The sequence below is a fragment of the Epithele typhae genome, assembly GCF_022376455.1.
Source record: "Epithele typhae strain CBS 203.58 chromosome Unknown BXZ73scaffold_31, whole genome shotgun sequence".
NCBI lineage: Eukaryota > Fungi > Basidiomycota > Agaricomycetes > Polyporales > Epitheliaceae > Epithele > Epithele typhae.
Window position 1 is genome coordinate 213,894 of NW_025954222.1, and position 12,808 is coordinate 226,701.

General features: G+C 60.8%; 4 protein-coding genes across 4 annotated transcripts; 2 read left to right on the forward strand and 2 right to left on the reverse strand.

Annotated features, from left to right (window-relative positions):
* Window positions 1-2,596: 2,596 nt before the first annotated feature.
* BXZ73DRAFT_48348 (uncharacterized protein) lies at window positions 2,597-3,802 on the reverse strand (the record flags this gene model as incomplete). Its single annotated transcript, XM_048020040.1, has 1 exon — window positions 2,597-3,802. The coding sequence occupies one exon, from the start codon at window positions 3,800-3,802 to the stop codon at window positions 2,597-2,599; it is 1,206 nt and encodes a 401-aa protein (XP_047876913.1).
* Window positions 3,803-4,699: 897 nt separating this feature from the next.
* On the forward strand, window positions 4,700-8,484 carry BXZ73DRAFT_102343 (uncharacterized protein; the record flags this gene model as incomplete). Its single annotated transcript, XM_048015198.1, has 13 exons — window positions 4,700-4,745; window positions 4,811-4,932; window positions 4,980-5,135; window positions 5,234-5,354; window positions 5,422-5,873; window positions 5,939-6,228; window positions 6,711-6,924; window positions 6,986-7,135; window positions 7,207-7,419; window positions 7,774-7,791; window positions 7,853-7,936; window positions 7,998-8,338; window positions 8,400-8,484. The coding sequence occupies 13 exons, from the start codon at window positions 4,700-4,702 to the stop codon at window positions 8,482-8,484; spliced, it is 2,292 nt and encodes a 763-aa protein (XP_047876914.1).
* Window positions 8,485-9,010: 526 nt separating this feature from the next.
* Window positions 9,011-10,516, forward strand: BXZ73DRAFT_102344 (uncharacterized protein; the record flags this gene model as incomplete). The annotated part of the gene is made up of 5 exons (XM_048015199.1): window positions 9,011-9,292; window positions 9,354-9,512; window positions 9,828-9,925; window positions 9,985-10,072; window positions 10,139-10,516. The coding sequence occupies 5 exons, from the start codon at window positions 9,011-9,013 to the stop codon at window positions 10,514-10,516; spliced, it is 1,005 nt and encodes a 334-aa protein (XP_047876915.1).
* Window positions 10,517-10,831: 315 nt separating this feature from the next.
* Window positions 10,832-12,192, reverse strand: BXZ73DRAFT_48455 (DUF887-domain-containing protein; the record flags this gene model as incomplete). Its single annotated transcript, XM_048020058.1, has 7 exons — window positions 10,832-10,958; window positions 11,120-11,362; window positions 11,422-11,468; window positions 11,527-11,561; window positions 11,651-11,715; window positions 11,779-11,919; window positions 11,978-12,192. 7 exons carry the CDS (start codon window positions 12,190-12,192, stop codon window positions 10,832-10,834), a joined length of 873 nt encoding a protein of 290 aa, XP_047876916.1.
* Between the last annotated feature and the right edge of the window lie 616 nt (window positions 12,193-12,808).

Here is a 12,808-nt window from a genome sequence, read left to right on the forward strand (position 1 = left end):
TTGCGTTTCAATTACTACTGGTGGGACTACGCTTGCTACAAAGTTCACGGTGAAGCAGCAAGCCTCGGGAGAGCGTCGAAGGTGTGGAGCGTATCCTTCGTAGCACGAGTCAGTAGTTTTCCTACTAGACGGTCGTGACACAGATCGCTACTGAGGTATAGTACAATTACGCAGATACAAGCAGAAAGCAAAGCAAGAGTAGCAACGTGACGAGAACGCCCTTCAGGACCACGACCACACGCGCCGCCACCACCTTCTGCTCACAGAAGCCGGAATCACGACTTCCTTCTGACAATATGGGCATCGGCCGGACTTCGTGATCAGCCACGGGTCCACGCAAGATTTCTGCACGGTCTCAGTACTCTTCGCACCATGCACGGATCATATTAAGTGGACGTACGTGGTACGCGTGTCCGCAGGACAGCAAGCGCAGCGGCTCCGGCGCAGGGTTACCAGGCTCGACAGCGGGCACTTCTCCACCCAGGGATGGCTCGACCTCCACTTGCTCCTCGCGTCCACCCGTTGTGTGGGGTTGCATGGGGCCGCGTGGAGAGGCCGACGCGGCCCGGGGCGGAGCTTCGTACTTGTCCAGGCAGATCATGCATGTTGCCAGATTCTCCGGGAGCCGGACGAAGGGGTGCACACCCTGCACCCAGTTCTCATCCCATCCGTCGTCGATGTCCTGGGGCATGCCGATGCCGACGTCCACGTCTGTCATGGGCGCAGTGTCTGCTTGGCGTGAGGGGAACACGACGAACCGGCGTCCGCTCCTGGGTGGTGGGCGAACGGGAGACGCGGGTTGGGAGAAGCGAGTGGAGGACGGCTCGCTCGGTGGGGGCGGGATGTAGAGCACAAGCGGGATTCGGTCGACTTGTGCTTGGGTGAGGTGAGCGGGGACGGGCCGTTTCCTCCCTCGTACAAAGAGGAACCACTGGCGGGAGTTAGATTCACATGATGGCGAAAGGAGGGGTGACGGCGTACCAGTAGAACAGGGCGGAACATCAGCTTCAAGCACGTCAATCCGGCGAGACCCCAGGTGATGCCGAAAATCAGCGGGGCGGAGTGGAAGCATTCCCTGCCGCGGGAGTCGAGGACCAGGACGACCGTGACGAGCCAGGCGACGGTGAACAGAAGATCCACGATCCTGTGCACGCTAACAAGACGGGTTTCAAGACCATAACGCATGAAGAATATAGGAAAGACTTACAAGAGATGGATTTTGTAGGTACGCATTGGGATGTTGTTGAGACTCTGAGCCGTGGCTCCTTGCACAGGGTTGGCTAAAGAGGTGGACGGTTGACTGTTCGAAGTTGCTTGCGGTGCAGACGGAGCAGTTTGGGTGGTGGGTGCTCGCTGGCTCTGAGACACGAGCCGTCGACTGGAAGCATCGACGCGGCCCAGGCTCCACATCAACATTGTGTCTGAGGGCGAGATCGGATAATCAAGGACTCACAGGCGTATGCCGAACGCATAGATCCAGCTCATGGTGTACACCCTCACGACAAGTCTCACCAGCCACACCACGCACGCCCACGCAAACGAAGAGCAGGCTTGCAGCTGCGATGGTGCCGGGTCGCTGGACTTGAGGGCGGGACGCTGGCTTGCGACCACAAGGATGACGATGACCACAATAATCTGGGAAATACGTTCGTGGTAGGTCATGCGATATAGCGAAGGCGGACGTACTTGGATGATATTGAGCGCAACCGCACTGGCGACGTAAACGAACGTTAACATCCTTCGCCGTGTGATGGCCGGATTCGTGCTGGAGAGTCCCAAGTGATCTCGGATCCTCTGCCACCGACCGGGGCTGGCAGCATCGTTCTGAACGTCCGTGGGCGAGTCTTGTTGGTCGGCCGCGGGAGAGGTGTCCGAGGAAGTCGCATGCAGTGCAGCCGGGGAGTCGGTGATGGTAGGAAGCAGAGTCGAGTGTGGCGCGGGCACCCCGACTTGCGCCATCTCAATCTGGTGGGCCGACGGTGGGTATCGCACGGTGGAGGTCATGGAACACAGGGGGACGACACCGGGGATTGCCCACCGACGCTGAGGGCTTATTAGGCTGGTGCAGCTGTCAGTGTCTTCGTTTCGCACGCGATGACAGTTCCTAGATGGGCGAATGAAGTGGTCCGTGCAAGCCCCGCGAGGCGGGGGCATAACGGATTAACTCGAGTTGACATAAAACTTGAAGAATCACAGGCTGGGCTTATGCATGGAATGCGCAAGGTTGCATAATCACGTCGGCATGGATTCAACGCCCGATGACGCATGGATGTAAAGCAGGAAATCACTCCGACTGAGGGGGACATTGTATGTACCTGAAATGTGCGCTTCGTAATATTACATATCCTCACTCAGGCCATCTCTCTCTCCTTCCTACATCGGCATCTACGACGCTTCGTCTACCGAAACTGCGTTCTCTCCCGTCCGTCCTCGATTCGTCTTGTACCTCGCATAGCGAGTGAGGAAAGCCATATCAAAACTAACCATTAGGTCGTCCGCCCCGCTCACGATGAGGTGAGCAGGTATGAGCGTAGGTTCCCTAAGACGAATGACCAATTTACCTCAGCCCAACACTTCACACAACTGACTTGTGTACTCACACATAACCATGCTGCGCGAACCGCCCCTGCGCCTCGAACCCCCGAAATGTGACGCCCGAAACGTCCGTGAACGGTGCGTCGTGAGTGACGGTCGCGCACCAGCTCCACACCCCGCGCGGGACGTTCGTATCCCCCGTAATCTTCCACGCGCGCACTTCTCCCGCCGCCTCGTCATACTCGATGAACAAGCACTCGGTCCCGTGCGGGCCGTAGTCGCCCAGCCAGAGCCCGCCCAGCGAGTTCGCGCTCCACGCGGCGGACGCGGGGTCGACCCCGACCTCGACGACGGTGCGGAGCGGGAAGTAGCGCGGCTGTAGCATGGCGTAGCGGTCGCTCAGCTCGTGGTTTGGGTGGTGGAGGTCCGCGAACGACTCGGACGCGCTCTCAGGGGAGAAGGCGATCGAGAACGGCTTCGGCGCACCGGAGATGTAGCGGAGCTCGGCAGGGCTTCGGTTGTACCAGCGCGGCGGGGTGAGGAGGATGGGCGGGGGGCTCTGGACGGGGAGGTGCGGCGTGCGTCGGGTGGAGTCGTACCAGGGTGTTATGGGGGTCTCTGGGAACTCCGGGTTCGTTATTGGGTGCGCGAAGTAGTTTCTGAGCTGGACGGTCGAATCGCTGGGACCGATGAGATGCAGCGAGGGATTGTTCAATGCGTTGCCGTCGAACCGACGTCTCCACGGCCCGCCCTGCGCAAGGAAGCTAAGACTTTCGTGCTCGTTGCGGAGGTGCCAGGTAATGGACACGTCGTTGGCAGGGGAATCGGCTTGGGTTGTGCGAGGTGCGAAACCAATTTGAACGAACTCAACGTAGTACGGGAGGTGAGGTGATGGCTGCCCAGGCTGGAAGGTGAACTTCCACACATCCCCGACCATCACAGGCTCCCCGTCGCGCTCTTGATGATCTGGTAGGAGGCGGAACTGCAATATGTTGCCCCTGAAAGGATAATCGCTGCACCAGAGACCAAGGAGGGGGCCGTATATATGCAGGAATAGTCCATAGATGTCCCGGAAGGAGCGATCTTGGAAAGACTTTCTATCCGCGACGCCATAGGGTAGGCAGAACCGTCGCCATGTGTGGTCGTCATCTATGAGTTCGCTGTAGAGGTGCTTCTGGGAAGAGATCAAGTGGAGTGTGTCGGGACCAGAAAGCTCGTCGAAAACGTGTTGGAGAACATCATATGGAAGACCGAGGATAGACGGCATCTATCAATCAAGACTTGGAGTAGACGGAGGGGAGGCTGCCACTGGTCTGCAGTCTGAGGCTCGCAGTGTTTGTTCGTGTTTACGGGCAGGGTTTGTCACATTTGTCGAGCTTGCGCATTGAACTGGACTCGTCCTTCGTCCAAACGCTCGCACCGCCAATGCTAGATTTAGTACGTCGTCAGCTTCCTCGTTTGATGGCACTACGGGAGCACTTGCAATCTAAGTGCCTTTTAACCCAGACTGCTCTCTAACTTCAGATGTGAACTTGATCGCCATCATCGTCACCGATTATAAAGCTCTGCCCCAAGTTGCGTGGGCGGAAAGTCGGGTCCTTGATCTGGCCCTCTATGCAGACACCTGTCGAAATTTCACCCTTAAGATCCATGGCCACCGACTCCTTCCGTCCTCCATGTATTCGACGCCTGCCCTCCTAGATTCGGTCCCACTTCCTGGGCAGTACTCTTGACACTACCAGATGCACCGTGTGCTTTCGACGACATCGAATGAACGTCGTCCTCAGTCGTGACACCTTACACTGACTCAATTTCCCGGCATCTGGGCACCCAGTCTGGCGACGATGGCTCGGGTCGAGACATCCTTCCGAGATGCACACTCCATCTTCCACTTCAACATCAACACCGAAAACTTCCTTTGCAGGGGAGTTCTCTTTGGGCAGGCGGTCATTGACACAGTGGCACTGCACTAGTGACCAGACAAAGTTGGGACAAAGCGTTCGTCCGCCCATTCAACTAAGTGGCTCTTTACCACGATCCGAGGTCGACAGTGGCCAGCAACAGCTGTGGTCTCGCTCTCGGCCACTCACTGACCTTCCAGGGTACGATGACGGTATATATCACCAGACATGATTTCACGAGACGGCTCATGTCGCCGTCCTTCATGCACGCCCTCCCCGAAGCCCTGTGTCTCGCATCCTCCATGGAAGGTATGCCTGTGCCCCCCGCGTCTGGTGGCTCACACACAGACTAATCCAACCCCTGTGGTCTTCAGCTAGTTCCCTACGTTGGCCGATCGATGCGGAGGTTTTGTTCGACCGTGATCCCTCACAGTGGCGCGATGTCCCTGATATCGATAGGACGCTCGACGTGGACAAGAATCTCGTCGGCATCAAAGTGAAGGCAATCACCTCGACCGGGTACTGGCTCTATTCAAGGACAAGCTTCCGAAACTGGAGGTGCTCGAGATTCACGTCGTCTCCGGGATCGGTGCATATCAGGTCATGGACATCCGCCTGCCAAAGCAGAAGCTACCGGCTCTCAAAGAGCTCGTGGTGGCCGGCGTGGGGATCAACTTCAAGGCGGACGTCGTCGACAAGGTTGAATGCTTCTCATCGTCCTTTGCGAACCCGCGCCCAGAAACGCTACCAGAGAAGCATCACCAGTCCAGCATATTCAAGCTTGACTTCTTGAACAGCACCCTCACATAGCCTCCCTTGCATCCACCGATGGCACTCCTCAGGATCTCGAGTTAATCAACACCCTGCCGCCGAGGTTACTGCCAAAGACGATCACACGTCTCCCCTTCAGCCTGCAAAGTTTCTCTCCGTGAAGAGGCTCGTCATAGAGGACGTCCCGGGCGCATCGCCAACCTGCTCACAACAGTCACCTTCCCAAACTGCTCCGAGTACCTCCTCACTGCGCGCCATCTCGCCGGGCACACGCCCCAACACCACCCCGACTCCATCTTCGCGCAGATGCTACCTCCCTTCGTCCCCCTCGGACCCATTCCGTTCCCCGTCCACCGCGTCGAAGTCTCCATGCCCAACCCCGCACGCCCTCCCGCGGACCGCGCCGCGACGATCCTGCTCGCCTCCGGGCACGGCGGGCCCGCGCTCACCCTCCGCGCCACAGCGCTCTCATTCCCTCACGGCGCGAACCCGCTCGATGACGCCGCCGGGCGCAGGGACGTCCTGTGCGACGCGCTGTACGCGGTCCGACACTTCTTCCGGCCGGGGTGCTTCCCGAGCGAGTATGGCGCGCGAGGCGTGCCCGTCACGCACCTCGTGCTCCGCGCCTCCTTCAACGAGCTCCCGCCGCCAGTCGACCCCGCCGCGGTCCCCCAGTGCCCATGGAGGAGCGGCCGTGGGGGGCGCTGCTGGCGCTGTTCCCGGCGCTGGAGGACCTGTGGGTCGTGTCGACCGAGTCGGGGCCATTCCCGCGGGGCTTGTGGGAGGCCCTGGGGGAGATGCCGGAGAAGTGGCGGAAGCTGAGTAAGGTGCAGATCGACAATGGGACGCTGGAGTCGCTCAGGGACGGGTTCGGAGAGGAGATGGTGCACGAGTTGGAGCGGTACAACAGGCTGGCGCACCAGCGGCTGGCGACGGTCGAGCTGAGCATCGTACAAGCGTCGATTCCGGATACCACCAAGATTTTCCAGAAGGGCACTCGGCTGTGGAAGGCGAAGGCGAAGTATACGTATAAGCTGCAGGAACTGTGCAAGGTGACTCAGGTGAAGGTGGAAAGCGTGGTGCTTTAAGACTGGAACTGGTGGCTTTTATGTTTGTGCGTATGATAATCCATGTGAGATATGTCGTCCCGCAGCTTCGCATCCAGTTGCACGCTCACTGCGGCACGGCGCTGATGATGGCGTTCGGGATATACCGGTGGGGCTTTGAAGCGCCTTCCTCCTGGGAACTTGTGCTGCAGCATTTGCGCTCTGCGGTCACCACCGTAGCGCACCTGTCAGCTTCTTTCACCATGCGCCGTCCTCGCACGCGTCGTTTGGCACGAGCCCTCGACGTGCTTTAAAGGCAGCACCGGCAGGGCGTTTGCCCGCCTCTCGTTTCTCTACATCCGCTTCTAGGTCCTGCTGCTCCCACACCCAGCGCTTCCACTCGCCTTGCTCATCGCTGCACCTGCAAGATGAGTACGCTGTCTGATGCCCCCGCCAGGTGCGACGAATGCAAAGTGGTCTTCAAGAACATTCTCGCTTGCGAGCAGCACGCTAGGGTCAAGGGCCACCGCCACATTCCTGCCTTCTTCTGTCCCTTCCAGGACTGCGCGAAGGTGTTCTCCGCTATCCAGCACCGGCAGCAGCACCTCCAGGACAAGCACGATGGCAAGGTTCCCCCTCCATCCGCTCCTAGTACTCCGGGGCCTTCAAACGTAAGTCCCGACTCCTTCTCCCATATTGTATGCGACGGTTGGCTACACACGCACGTTGCAGCAAGCGGCGAAACCTTCTGTTTGCACCAAGTGTGCGAAGACTTTCGCGACAGCCGAGGCGCTGCAGGAGCACTACAACAACACTCCGCTCATCCACGCCCACTGCCGCGTTTGCGACATGGGCTTCGAATCGCTCACGGCGATGTTGTCGGTACGTTCATTAGCATATGCCATTGCCCGCACTCTGGGCTTAGTCCGTCTTCATTCACAGCATAAGGGGAGGTGCCCGCCCCCTCCTTCGGCTGCTGCTGTTGCTGCGGCAACGGCGCCTCCGAGTCCGGCTCCGGCTCCTGCTCCTGCGGTAGTCCAGAGTCCGACTCTCAGTCCGAAAATATCGAACGGGTTTTACGGAGCTGCTCGACCGGCCACTCCACAGAGACCGGCTACACCGCTGAGGACAAGCACACCACTCCAGCCTTCGACGCCGGTCCAACGGTCTGTCACGCCTGCAACTCCTCAGATTCCGGCCACCCCGGTGATGCCGACCACCCCCCAAATGCAAGCTACCTCCCAGCCCGCCACACCGCAGAGACTTGAGACACCCCGGCATGCCCCACCGCTTGAGGTCCCTATTGCTGTGGCCCCAGAATCTTCCAGTCATATTCCGTCTGCTCCGGCATCCGTCGCTGCCAGACCTGCTCAAGTGACAGAGAGCCCCACCGCGCCCGTTTCTCGAGCTGCGTCCCGTGCGTTCTCTGTATCGTCTGGCGAAGACGAGGAGCCGTTCCTCTCCCCTGAATCAAGCACCATGGTTTCTCCCATGCACACACGGCTCACTCCCTCTGTCAGGTTGTCGGCTTATATACGGTACGTGTGAGAATTTATAGCTATCCGTTTGGTTTGCGCTGACTATATTCGCATGTCGTAGTGCCGAGGCAGAGCCAGTCCATCCTCGGGTCCGGACTTGAACGATTATGTGGCAGCATACGCGGATGAAGTCGCGCCATTACATGTATGTCTTTACAACCTCCACTTTTCGTTATTCGCCAAAAATTGACAAAACTCTTGGCAAGCCTCCCCAGATCCCGCGCGCACCCTCCTCGCACGCCTCTCAGCTGCGCGATGTACCCCGCACGCACGCACCTCCTTCGCGCGTCCACGCGCGCGCAGCCCCGCGAGCCCCTGTGTACGCCTCTTCCTCGTCCTCGGGACCCGCCCCGGCCTCTACCCCCGAATGGTTGGCCTCTTCCAGTCCTATGGCTGGGCGCTCTCCGCCCTCACACTCCGGCCACCGGAAAGGGCGCATGAACGGAGACGTGGACCGCCCCGACCTCTCCTACCGTTGCCGCGTGTGCCAGCGCACCCCTTGCGCAGGCCCAGTCGCGACTATGTGCGGGCACATGTTCTGTCACCGGTGCGTCGTGCTCTCCGGTCTGAAGCTGCGGTCGAGCGCTGACGCGGAACCGACGGGATAGGTGCCTTATGGACGAGATCGCGAAGTCGGGAGCGTGTCCGCAGTGCGGGAAGCAGTTCTTCATCCAACTGCACTTGGAGGGCTAGGGGACTCAACGTCTGTGAAGGGAGTTCGTGGCGGTATACATCGGAGTCATCCCCTCAGGTCTTACATGACAGCATGCTAGATGTCGTCCGGACGTCGTACTGAACTGTGAGCGGATCTTGGCCAGCTGCATAGGTGTATATAGTAGTGCTTTGTTTGAGGGCCTGTCGTTCTTCTAGCTAATTACTAATGTACATGCATGAGACCAACGTCCAGAGGGCCTGCGCAGACATCCGGGAAGATCGGACTCGGGTATTCGGTAGGCGCCTGCGGTAGACTCGGATGCTGCTGCGGTAGTTCTCCCTCGGCGTCCGCGCTCCTGCAAAAACTGCCACGACTATGGTACATCTTTGCCCAAACACTCTTGACACGCTTTTCTCGTGCCTCCAGTGGCCCGCTCACAAACCCTGACTGGATCCTACTTGCTGCCCGCGACCGGTTTTTCCGCTCCCCGTCGACATCGAGTTGCTTCTCCTCCACCTATATCCTCCCCTCACGAATCACCAGACGCGCGCACACCCTATCCTTATGTCGGCCATCCCTACCAAATGCCACCAATGCAAGGCCACCTTCAAAGACATCTCCGCCTGCGAACAGCACGCCCGAGACAAGGGTCACAAGCACATGCCTGCGTATATGTGTTCACAAGGGGGCTGCTGCGTGGTGTTTTCCGACCTGACGAAGCGCACCACTCACATCCAGAGCAAGAAGCACCAATATCCTAGCCCTGAAACCCCCAACAACCAGGCCGGCACGTCGAGTGGAGGGGTAAATCCCACTCTGGCTGCTCCGGGGCCATCCATGTCAACTGTGAGTTCTTTTCGCCGTGTATGCTGCACTCCACGACACTATCCCATTTCTCTGCTTCCAGAGCGCGCCCCCGAAGCCTCCGACGAGTACTCTGTGCGAGAAGTGCAACACGACGTTCCCAACCCCGGCAGCGCTGCAACAGCACTACACCGAGTCCACTGTCCACCCTACTTGCCGTACATGCGGCATGGGCTTCGTGTCCCTTGACGTGTTCTACAAGGTGAGCCCATCTCGCACGGTCGTTATATGCAGTCCTGTTTCATACTCCCGCCTCTCTCCAGCATAAGGGACGTTGTCCGCCCCCTGGTTCTGCTGCCGCTGCGCTGGCAACGATCGTGACACCACAGAAACCTCTGTCTGCTCAAAAATCTCTGAATCCCACACCACAGAAAGCTAATACGCCACAACCTACTGTTAACATACCCCCACGCCGGCCTCCGTCGCCGCTCCCAGCAGGCCCGCGCACGTGGCGGACAAATCTCTACCCCACGCCTCTGCCCCCGCATCTCGCGCACTGTCAGTGCTATCTGACGAGTACGAAGACGACGAACCGAACGCCACGGCCTCACCTCCCTCACGAGCCTCCACCCCCACTCATCCGGCCCTCTCAGTGCGGTCGTCGTCATCGTCTCAGTGAGCCCGTACGATCTCATCTCTCTGTGAACCACGCTAAGCACGTGCCCTTGACGCAGCACCAAGCTGGCCACGCAGCCTCCCCCACGGTGGACGGACCTGAACGACTACATGCCTGCCTACTCACCCCACTCCGCGGCACCTGCAGTACGTCGCGGTTCCTCTCTCGATCCCACTCGAAGTTCTGACCTCCACCGCGCCCGCTTCCCTCAGTCGCCTCCCACCCCGCGCCCCACCCACTCCCATTCCCGTGCCCCCACCCGCACCTCCGTCTCCGCCTCGTCGTCGTCGTCGGGCCCGGTGCGCGCCTCCGCACACGAATGGCCGGCCTACTCCGACCGGACCCCCACCCCGCCCCCGCCCTCGTACGGCACCCGCTCGCGCGCGCACGGGGACAAACCCGCGGGCGCCGCCGCGCCGACGCTGTCGTTCCGCTGCCGCGCGTGCCAGCGCAGCCCGTGCGCGGACCCGGTCGCGACGATGTGCGGGCACATGTTCTGCCACGGGTGCGTGCTCGACGCCATCGCGGGGACGGGCGCGTGTCCCGAGTGCGGGAAGGTGTTCTTCATCCGGCTGCACCTGGAGGCGTGAGGGTGGTTGCGCCTGGGGTTGTTCTGTCACATACTAGTTAATGGAATACGCTCGCGCTCCCCGGACCAACCTGCGACGTTGTAACGTCTGCGTCCTTCGAGACGCGTACATTCACTGACAGGTCTATGTACATGACAGCAGCAAACGGGGTATCACGTAGGAACCCATGAGCACTAAGCATAGAGTGTAAGGAAGCCATGCACGCGTGGTGCGCCGTGCCTCAGGTCGCCCGCGGCCTCACGCGCACGTACGCCCAACGTTCCGAGACTCGCGCCGGGACTCGAGCGAGACTGCAACGCACCGTACGCCCGCTGCTCAGTGCACGGAGCCGTTGCTCGCGGCGGGGGTGGGGGCAGCGGTGCCGTTCGGCGCGTCCGAGTCGCGGAGCGGCTTCGCCTCCTTGTCGAACCGCTTGCGGACCGCGAAGACCATCTTGTAGAACCTGTGCGGAGCACCGCGCGGAGAAGGTCAGCAGGGGATCCGGACCTCCGCGGGGGCACACGTGCACCAGCCGCGCTTCCCCCGACGCGTCCGCGCGACGCGCGACGCGACTGTGGGGAGGCGCTGTGCGCGCGCGCGGGGGAGGGACGGAGGGAGACGCACCAGACGGCGTTGAGGGTGTTGAGCGTGAGGTTGCCGGCGGTGAAGAGGACGAGGTAGACGGGGGAGAGCTCGGCGCGCGCGGCGAAGAGCGCGTGCAGGAAGCCCGCGGTGAGGTACCAGCCGTAGACGATCCGGACGGAGAAGAAGGTAGAGAGGAGGACGACGCCGTTGAGCCACTGCGCGGTGGAGCCGGTGTGGCCGGTCTTGTCGAGGAAGCGGTGGACGTTGAGGAAGATCGTGCTCCTGCGGGGCGCGAGGCACGTGAGACGGCGCGGTCGAGTCATGAGGAGGGCAGTACGTACAGTTCCCAGGAGAGGAAGCGAGGCGCGAAGTACCCGAGGAAGGGGCGCTGTGGGTGGTGGGCGTATAAGCTGGCATGTGGGTCGCGCGAGGAGGGAGATACGCACGAAGGTCATCATGTAGAGCGTAAAGCATGACACACCTGCACGCGTCGAAGGGACGGGTCAGATCTCTAGACGCCGCGCGAGGCCGCACACGAGGCGGCGCGGCCAGAAGCGGGAGGGGACGCACCGTGGACGAGAAAACCGAGGTCGTCGAAGTTGAGGATCGCGTCGAGGGCGTCCCAGAGGAAGTAGCTACACGCGTGAAGCGCGGCTTTGAGAACGGGAGGACGGGGGCGCGGATAAGAGAGCACTCACCCGCATGCGACAGCGACGGTGGTGCCGACACGGTCGTCCCAGCCCCACAGCTTATCGGCCTTGAGGGTCTCGGAGGAGAAGCAGCTGACGGCGAGCGGGAGCACGATAAAGACATGAAGGAGGGAGACAACTTGAATGTTCCTGTGCCGAGACGGCCTGAGCCCACGGGAGCTTCCGCGGAAGGTGCGGAGGGACGTACCACTGGTTGATCTGGCGTTTTGTGCGGAGCTTTCCGTAGCTGACGGGGAAGATGCGGGCGCTGAGGAAGGGAGAGATGACGAGGTGGAGGGCGGTGAAGGCGAGCATAGCGTAGACGAGGGCGGGGAAGTGCTGGGGGAAGTGGGGGAGGTGGAGGAGGTTGCCGACGGGCTGGGCGAGCTCGCGGAGGAATGGGGCGAAGGGGAGATCGGGCATGGCGGCGGCGACGAGCGACGCGGGCGCGGAGGAGTCGGGGTCGACCAAGGAGGGCGGGAGGCCGGGGACGTACATCGCGCGCGAGCAGTTCCTCTTTTAAATATTAGCGGCGTCTACGGGAGGCAGCGGGCCTGAGAACAGCGGGAACGGAAGCCTGGGGTTACAGTCACCGAGGTTAGCGCGAGTGTGGGCCTGCCACGGAGCCGCGGGCAGAACGGTGGACGAACGTGTGTTCAGCGCAGCTGATAGTCTGGGGTATCTGAACGCGACAGCCTCTGAGCAGGAGCGGGCGTGGCTGTCACCGGCGGCGGCGGACGTACCCAGCTCTATGAGGCGGCAGCAGACCAGAGAGCAGTCGACGACACTAGACCAGAAAGCAGTCGACACCGGACCAGAGAGCGTCGACCACAATCAGCGCCCTCCGACTCGCGCGCGGTGCCGTCACCAAAACGTCGGGTGCCAGGGGTCAATCCGACGCGGTCACGTGTCCGTAGTTTCTCCTTTGGACCCGAGTCGGCGGGCTGATAATAATCGAGACAGCACATCCACGCAAGCGTTCGTTCACAGTCATGTCGACACATTGCGAAAAGCAAGCCCCGCTGTCCTCCAGTCCGCA